The sequence below is a fragment of the Loa loa genome (genome assembly GCF_000183805.2).
Source record: "Loa loa unplaced genomic scaffold supercont3.32, whole genome shotgun sequence".
Lineage (NCBI taxonomy): Eukaryota > Metazoa > Nematoda > Chromadorea > Rhabditida > Onchocercidae > Loa > Loa loa.
The window spans coordinates 49030-59381 of record NW_018108212.1 but is presented as its reverse complement, the minus strand read 5'-3'; the positions used below and the strand labels follow the sequence as shown (position 1 = coordinate 59381).

At 26.1% G+C, this 10352-nt stretch overlaps 1 protein-coding gene across 1 annotated transcript; it reads left to right on the top strand.

The window, feature by feature from the left end:
• Nucleotides 1-6392: 6392 nt before the first annotated feature.
• LOAG_16972 (hypothetical protein) lies at nt 6393-6548 on the top strand (the record flags this gene model as incomplete). The annotated part of the gene is made up of 1 exon (XM_020449626.1): nt 6393-6548. One exon carries the CDS (start codon nt 6393-6395, stop codon nt 6546-6548), a length of 156 nt encoding a protein of 51 aa, XP_020306803.1.
• Between the last annotated feature and the right edge of the window lie 3804 nt (nt 6549-10352).

Sequence of the window (10352 nt, the reverse complement as noted above, 5' to 3'; positions counted from 1 at the left end):
AAGTAATCATCATTTTTAAGCAAAATTGACGACAAGAAAAATCTCATAATACATGGAAAAGACGTAAAAATTCTTTTTTTTTTTCTTTTAAAAAAGGAATGTATGAGGGAAAAACAGCTGATAAACTCTCCTTTAGATGAAATTTCCAGATAATTGTTCAATTAAACAAATAAGAAACAAAGAGTTGGACTAATTACTTGATAATAATTAGAATTTTTCAATGTTTTAACTAGCATTTAGCTAATAAAAAGTTGGGAAGAATGATTAATCAAAAAAATAAGTACAAGTCTAATATTTAGCTATTTTTGAGTTTGAAAAAAAGGCAACGGTTGCATTGATAATTAGTCTAGTAAAAAGTACTGGTATGTAATTGATTAATTAATCAAAAGTTAATTAATAATTAATTAATCAAAAGCGGAACTTTAGAACTTATATGTTTAACGCTAATTTCAAATATAAAAATATAGAACTTTACCAAATTTAACAAATCAGGAATACACTTTTTTTCTCCTCCTTCTACTAAAATTTTCTTTAATGATATTTATTTTGATGTCAATAAATAGTAGAAAGAGGTAAAAAGCGATAATTTTTTCTTTAAAAATAAACCGGAAACTAATTTATTTCTTTTTTGATAATAATGCTTCTAATGGTTTTTTCCCGATCCAAACATATTTCAAGGCAATTCGATATTTCCAATATTTAATTTGGTTCTTAAAAATCATCACTATAAAATAAATAACAAGAAAAGTGAGAATTTTGCTTCGAAAAAATATTAATTAATTTATTTTCCCGTAATTAAATATTTCTATCCGTTTAAAAAATTTGAAATGATTTATTCAAATTACCTATAAGAAATTATACTGGAAGAAAAAAAAACACATTTATTAGAAAAAAATTTTTTTTTTCAGTTTATCTAGATCAAAATAACTGGGAGTAATATTTGGTAAATATTATTGGATAACTGCTTTTGCATTGATTGCCTCAACAATATTTGGTTTATAATTCGTACTTCTCGATAGCCAATGTGATAATAAAATACTTATTTGTTTTATTAATTCTTTTTTTTTTCATTTTCATCTTCAATTTACATACCAAAATGCATTGGTTGAGAAAAAAAAAAATTACACTAACGTAGAAGGAAAAAGGAATCAAAAAATAAATAAAAATTAGAATATTAATATTATTACTAATAATGATAATAATCATAATGGTAGTAATAATAATCATAATTAGTAATAAAGTACAATAATTAGTAATAATTAGTAACAAAGTAAGAATAATGAGAATAATAATAATCGTAACATTAATTATAAGAGTGATAATAATCGTTAACATAATGATATCAATGATAGCATATTTAATAATAAGAACAAAAGTGATAATAGTTCGTCGAAAAAAAGTTATTGGATTAAAAAAGAATTCTGTAAAAAAAGATTTTCCCTCAATGGCAATTTCAATGATCAAAAATCGCAGAATATGTTCGAGAAATTCTTTCTGGATAGTAGTCGAGCAAAATTTTTAATATTCCAAAACTGATCGCTTCATTTATCATCAAGTAAGAACAAAGTTCTAAATAAGAGTAAAGAAGTGAATGCAAAAAAAAAGAAGGGGAAAAAAGTGTTTGACTTGTGATGGAAGTGAAATTGCATGCATGAAGAAGAATTTTGATTAATTATTCTTGTTCAAATTCCAATATTATACGCTTACAATTGCTTCTTAAATTTTAGAACAAAAAAAGAAAAATGGATGAAAGAAATGACAGAAAGTTTTCGATTTAAATGTAAAATATAATTAATTGACAGCTTAATCGTTCCGTTTCATTTCATTTCCGGTTTTCATTAAAAACTTGTTATTATTATTATTGTTATTATTGTTTATTTTGATTTGGAATGATTTGAATATTTATCAAAAAAGGAAACATCTTGATAAATATAAAATTTCTTGAATTCTTTAATATTTCCTTTCAGGAATAAACAAATGAGTGGATAGGAAAATAATAATCAAATAATTAAATATGTAAAAGAAAATATATATAAAAGAAAATAATTACACATATAAAAGAAAATGTAATTATTTTACCGTTTAAACGAAAAGCATTTCTTTGCAGATTATATTATATGAAAATAATTTTGACAAATTGAATATCGATAGATCAAATCAATAACTTATGTTTCAACAAGTTATCCATTTTACAATTAACCGGCTGTTTTACATTTTTATGCGCAAGCAAAAAAAATTTTATTTATAAGAAATTATGGCAATTATGTGACAATATTCAAAATATCGCAACATTTATGGACTTATTCTTGTAATATAAATATATTAAATTGATTAAAAATTGAATAAAATATTAGAAGAAATATTTAAAATAATCATATAAACCAAGAATGTTTTAAAAGTTATTGCAAATCTTAACAGTAAGTTATTGTCTTTTTTTGACATAAAATATTAGTTGTTTAGTTCTAAAAAAATTAAAAAATTATGCAAAAACTTTCAGTATGTTTTATTCGAATAAAAAATAAATTTTCCCATCAGTTTGATATTTAGTAACATAAATATATAATGCTTTCATTGACACTTTGTTGTCCAACGAAATGAAAAAGCGATAGTAGTTTGATAAGAAATTAAATTTACGAAATGATTATCTGTTACTTCCAATTGGAATTTATCGTTTAATCAGCCTATATCTACACATCTATATACTGAGAAAGTCAACGATTAACTTGATACCTTAAGAGTTAACGAAAAAAAAGCACATTCAAAACATTATTACGCCTAACATATAACATATATTTAGAGTATGATTCTTATCACTTATCTATTTATCAGCGAATGTTTCGCTTGACATTTTTCAGATTGAAAAAAAATAATATTTAGATGTCAAAAAATTAAATTTCTACGCTTGAAATCATGATAAAATCTTTTATACTTGAAACATTTTCCCTTCACTTCATCCCTCACTAGGAATTAAACGAATATGTAAATTTCGATCTAATTAAAATGAATGTGGAAAAGGAAATTAATGGAAAAGTTAGTTTGGGTAATATCATTTTACCGAACCATTCATTTATTTCATCAAATGCAAAATGGTAATGAAGAAAATCTCACATTAAATGATGACATTCATTGCACATTTACTACTTTAATTAGATCTACCGTTCCTTAATTATTTTTTTCACTCGAAATCATTCAAATGAATTGTTTAATGTGAATTGTACAGGAAATTAACATAAATTATCATTGATTGGTGGATGGCATTGATGAATATTTTTTTCATCTCACATATTCATATTATCTATTTCCCTTTTTATACATACATTTTTTTTTATGAAAATCCAATTCATTAATTAAAATTAAATTTGCGTATTTCATTCGTCATAATGATTTGCATAGAAGATATTTATATAATTGTAAATTTAATGAATGCAAATGAAATTTAAAGTCCTAAAACTGATTAATTTCAAGTACGCTGCAATTTCAGGTCTATATTAGATCAATATGCATTGAACAAAATGCAATTCTGAAAGTTTGTCAAACTCCCGCAGACGTTATTTGTCACTTATAGACGTGCGACAAAAAATACATTCCCGCAAAAGAAAGAATCATACAGACTACGAAATTCTACAGAATGCTCATATCTGTTTTAAATAACAGTAGAAGAATATCTGATATTATCTAAAAAGTTTTGATCAATTATTCAAAAAAAAAAAAATTGGAATTATTATCACTGTTGATCCGGTAGACTGGATTGAAGATATCTTAATTGTTCGCACTGTATGTTTAATGAATCAGCAAGAGATGCAACAATACCAGAAAATGATCATTAAGAAGGAGAAAATAAAACGATTCATTTTGAATCAATCAATCAACCAATCAATCGATAAATGCATCTTATATAGTAGATCAATTAGAGAATGTTTGCTTCATTAGACATATTTTTGTATAAATGATTCCAATGATTTTTCTTTTGTTTGATTTACCTATCTGACCGATTTCAGTCACGAAATTGGAAGTTGCAAAATTGTTCGTCCGTAATTCAAATAGTGTTAGTGGTAGTAGTAGTTGCAATTGTTGAAAGTAAGTAACAACCTGTTCTATCAATATTACCTTTTTTCTTTCTCTTCCCGTACCCCCCGCTCCCCCGTTACGAATCCTTTTTTACCTCTATTATAAGTAGATTCTTTTCAAACGAACGAAAAAAATGATGCGAAAGAAATGATAGAATTAAATTCCAAATTTGATGAAAGAATAAACTATTTGAGGCAAATGAAAAATATTCATAATAATTTAGCAATAATAACTGAGCGAAGGAACGACAGTAATAATAATAATAATTAATAATAATAGTAATTAATAATAATAATAATAAATAGTAATTGCTAATTATATTATTTATTGCAATAGTACAAAAACAATTTTTTTATTTGATTAGTATAAGTTGAGGTATTAATTTTCATATAATCAAATAAATGCTGAAACGAAAAAAAGGTCATTCAATGAATTTACATTATTTAAGTAAGAATTGAAACGATAGTAAAGATATAATTTCCAACCATTTAAACTCTTCAAAATGATAATTTCAAATTTCGGAGTTTTTCCCAAACATTGTTTTTCCAGGTACTGCTTTTTTCTGTTCTTCTTCCTCTCCCTTTTTCTCTTTCATCTCCTTAGACACTTATTTTATCCGTTGTTTCTATCATTTACTTAATTTTAATTAAAATTAGCTCTTTCGAACTTCATCATATTTGCATTTTTTCTTTTACGATACAAATAAGAATGCAAAAGAAATTTGATAAGAAACAAACCTTAACAGAAGTATCGACAATAGTTGCTGAATCAATTGATTCCAATGTTTTTGATTGTTGTATATTTTTAGTAATACTACTAATTTCTGCACTGCAAAATGTACTTCGTAAGGTTGGGAGTAGTACTGATAATAATATTATTATCATAAGATGAAGTTGTATTGAACAATTATATTGTAACATTGCTGGCCGTTGTCAATATTCCATTACAGTATGATAATTGCAATACTATTAATAATATATGTAGGACTGGATCTCATTTACAGTTCTCCAGTAAATATTTTAGGCTTATTTAGGCTTTTAGTAATAATGTGTGTCTTTTGTAAGCCAACAATTACTGCTATTTGATTGTTGTTGTTGGTGCTTATTGCTTAGTTGTATTTTAAATTGGAAATACAAATTATTGATAATATTCATATTAATCCATACTATTCGTTCGCATTTTTTTTCTTGCTTTCTTCCTTTTTTTATTACTTCTTTTATTTTCCAGCACTTTCTATCATTTATTAGCAATAGTAAAAATAATATTAATAATAATAATAACAAATAAATTAACAGATGAATGAAAATGAAACAAAAACGGGAATAGGCTTAATAAACACAAATATCAGTTTTAAATTACTCCAAGCTGGCCGTTTTTGATATAATAGCAGTAATAATAATAATGATAGTAGCGGTAATAGTAATAGTAATAATAATAATAATAATAGTAGTAATAGTAGTAGTAGTAATTGATTTGTTGTTGTTTTGATTTCAACTAGTACCACAAATAAAAAAAGAGGATTTCTGCAAGAACAATTTGATATAAATAAACCTTAAAATTTAAGTCTTAAAAAAGAAAAGAAAAAGAAAAAAGGATGAAATATCAAATGATTGCAACGATAATTATTCAACAGGAAAAGAGAATAAAAGTTTGTAACACAGGAAGCAAAAGTCATTCCCAGTTTCTCGATTAAATTGTCTTAAAATTTAAATTTGTAAGACCTGGAAAATCTTACTTCAATCATTTCGCATATAATTATTAGAATTATTTGATGGTTTAATGCGAAGTTATAACCTGAAGTACTCATCATCAGACTGTTTCCTTATCCGGAACAATTACAACTTATCGATGGCAATTTTTCTTAAATCGCAGTTGCAACCGTTTTGGGAAAAATGATTCATATCGCGCAGTTTAAATTCAAATTAAGAGAAGAGGATGAAATGATTGGGAATGAGAAGGGGAAATAGTGAATTCCGGGGAGTGAATCGATACATTATACATGATGATAATGATCCTAATAATGATAATTATGATTACTAGTATTATTATCGCGAAATGTATCATTCCTAATGCTCAATCAGTTGTTTTTGAATAATAATTTCAGGATTTTTTTCATCTTCCACCTATTACTTAATTGTGAGGAGAGATAATGATATGATATGATATGATGACAACAAGAGATAAAGGATGATATGACATGATGATGCGACATATGATATGATATGATATTATGAATGAATATGAAAGGATGGAGAGATTGTAGTAAAACGCAGAAAATGAAGGCATGAGCTAGCTTTCCTGCAACAAGCCGCCGCTTTTCGTTAATGGATTACGAACGCGGACATACACATACATACACACACCCAAACACACATACACATAAACATACACCTAAATACACGTACATACACGCCCACATACATACAGACATACATCTAAATAACCATACACACACGCCCACATACAACACATATATATAATCACATGCATTATTCTTACCTATCCACATACATGACATACACACCCACATACAACAGTTCAGGACTTGCTTTAAAGCTCTTTTTGTGGGTTCCTCCACTTTTTGCATTCTTTCACTCTCGACGAGATGTCCTTCCCTTTGTCTCGAGAAACATTCTCATAGTCATTACATTCGCCCCCACATACTCTTACATACACTCACATACATGCACACATGCATACACATACACACATACAAATCATAAAAATGCAAACATTGAAAAATTTCCTAATTTTATTCCAGTGACTTCGTACCATTCTTCTCTATTTCAGGGTGATATAAGCAAGGCAGAAGTACCAGGCCAGGCTACTATATGAGCATTTCCGTTACTGCCATTAGCCAGAAATCGAATTGGCCCATTTGGTTATGAGGCCTTAGGGTAGTTTCCTAATTAAAGAGAAAAATTTGACGATTTGATTTAATCATGCATTAACATTTTAACATTTCGCTTTTGATAAGATACATTTGGATTGCAAATGATTTCATATCATTCATTATCAGGAAACATGTTCATCAATAATCAGATGATAATAGTTAGAATGATAGCAACACATAAACGGTTCCTAAATTATGCCCTAGCTTACAAAATAACAAATTATAGTATCTAAACAACTGTTTGCAGTTTTTAGACAATAGTTCATGAAAAATTTTTATAGAAAACACGTGTCCATAGGTAAATGAAGTATGTATGAGGAATATGTCATCCTCTACTTATTAATGCTACTATCTTTTGTACAACCTATCCAGAATATCAGTGATTAAATTGTAAACTCTATCAAACAGTATCTCTCAGTAGTTTATTACTGAATGTACGTTGAGTTATTGTGTAGGTAATTAATAAATTATTGAATAGATAAGCTGATAACATCATGAATGAAATAAAAAAAAGTATATTTGAACTTATCTTTAGTAGAAAATTGTGTAAATATTAACACTGGTCCATCACTGACTTCAAACTACGTCTTTCTTTCTTTTTTTTTTCTCTCTCAAAAAATTGAATTTTTAAAAACGATGTCCTTTAAATGACCTTTATTATTGAAAAAAGACGAAGACGATAAAGATGAAAAAAAAAAAATGCAAAATCGCTACTACTTATGTTTAATACACGGACAGCGAAGTAAGCGCCGTAGTTTTTTCTTTTTTTTCTGAAATTTCATCAAAGCTTATTTAAATGATTACATTGAGCACATTTTTTATTCCAACTCATTTTTGTAAATGTTGAATTTTACTATATGGCGCTTTTTGTTCCTCCTTTCATTTCTAAAAATCTATAATTAAAACACTATAAATAGACATAGATCGATCAAATGGGTCAAAATTGATGGATCATTTCAGATGGAACAGGGTAGTAATTATTTGATAGTTAAAACAAAGCCTAATTTGTATTTCAAAAATAAGCAAGTAAACAAACAAACCAGAGTATAACGAAAAATATCGAATTAATGATAAATTAAATGGACCCATTATTATTAAATTATGTAAGTCCATTAATTTTTTTAAATTCTATTCTTAACCTTCAAAGTAGTAAGAAATTCGGCAAAAATATGAAAGTGTAAGGAAAAAGGATGGGAAGAATTACACTTAGTTCAAAAAAAGGAGCAAATTTTCGAAAAAAAAACTTCTAAATTCAAAAAATTCTAATTTCTTCAAATTATTTACGGGTGAAACAAATAATCTGAAGCAAAACAGGTGAATTATTGCCGAAAGATGAACTTATCACAATACACTATAGGTCAAAAAATTACAGGTAAGTAGTAATTAGTAAATAGTAATTGATCTTGATTGCTTTGTTCTTGTTGATACATTTTGATAATATTTATGCAAAAATTATGATAATTATCTTTCCCAATTATAATACCAAAAATTTTGTTTTAAATTATGTCATTCATCGTCAGAGGACGAATAATTAAACGAATAATTAAAGATTCTTTGTCCCATTTTTTAGTTTTTGCAATTTTTTTTGGCAAATACGACCTGCGAAATTTTAAATTTACATTTATCAAAATGCTGCAAATAAAAGACTTTGTTGAAAGATTAAATCTGATTGAATCATCATTTAAACTGAAAGTGAATTAAATTTAAATTTTAATTTCAAAGAAATCAAGCAAAGAGACAATTAAAATTGATTGGAATGGGAAAATGTTATTGGAATTTATTAAATAAAAATTCATTAAATCAAAATTGGAAAAAAACAATAGAATAATGAAAAGTACCTCAGGGAAGGGAAAATTAAAAAGAAAGGTTCAACGGAAACTTTTCCATCCATTCTCGTTTTTCTTCCCTTATTTGTACTATCATTTAAAATTTTTAAATATAAATTTATTTGGGGAAAAAAATGAAATCATTTAGTTAGTCATCTATAGAGAAGCAGAAAAAAAGAATGCAAAGGAAAAAGAAAATGACTGCAAATCAAGAAATATAAATTTGAAATGATAATTGATTAAAGTGATGCTTTGAATTGGCAATCAAAAAATAAATCTGACTCGGAAGGGGAAAAGAGAGAATGAAATTATCAACTGATAAGGAAAACAGTTTACAAATGATTTCATCAACAATTAACAGAGAAGAATTATTCATTTAAATTGATCCTTATTAAATGATTGCTTGTTTAAGATGAAAGAGCACATGAATAACAGGGAAAAGAACTTTTGTAAAGATACGTTGATTATAAATGATATCTTATCCTATCAGTCAATCAATTTTATAAACTTCTTTTTTAAATTCATTTATTTGAAATGTAAAAATAAAAACTGAATTTTTTCGAAAATTTACTTTATTAATCAACAATATATAATAATTCGTAAGATAGAATTCATTTACATTCGGACATATGCGCTCTATTCAACCTATCATTTTTATGAAAAAATTATTCGGATTATTTTGAAATGAAATTTTAATAGCGGTTTAATTTCGCTTACTTTCAAATGTGATGGATAGTTTCGTGAAAACAAAATTTTAAAGTGATTAAGGTAATAACAACAAACGTATAATCAAAGTCATTTAATCTTATCAATATTTCATCTTTAATATTTCTTTATGATGATTTTTCTATTTCATTATCAATTCGACCAGTTATATCATTTTACCTGTTGTCATTATTTAAGCTGATATTTGAAATTGCATATATAATTTTATTTTTAATGATAATGATTATTCATGTGCCCTGGTAAGCATGAAAATGTCACATACAGAATTCAAATAAATTTTTTAAAAGTTTTTTCTAAATTTACAAGTTTTTCAAATGATTTTTTCCCTCTCCCCTAAAATTAACTTCGGTAATTTGTTAAGAAATTTGACATTTTCGTCAATGAATGACAAAACAAAATTTTTGTTCAATAATTTGGTCAGAAATAAACAAACAAATAAACAATAAAATAAAATGAGTAAAGTCAATTAGGGTGATAGGGGGAAAAAAGTCACCAAAATAAATCTTTTAACATAAAACTAATTGGTAATTAATTCACTTAATTAAAGCATTTACGTTTAATTTGCCTGGAAACAAAAAAAAATCCATAAAAAATGGAAATATTATTTAGAACTGATTTTACATCAAATAAAATAAAATTTTATTTAAACAGACAAAAATTATTAGCAAATAATCATCGATTTGATAATATTGACGTTTATAGATAACGAAAAAAGTTTAGGAATTTCAAACATTCTTGTTGAACAATGAAAAAAGGAAAAAGAGCTAAAATCATAAGAAAATAAAGAACGAAAAATGGACGAAAGAGAGAGAGAGAGAGGAGGAGAGAGAGGAAGGAAA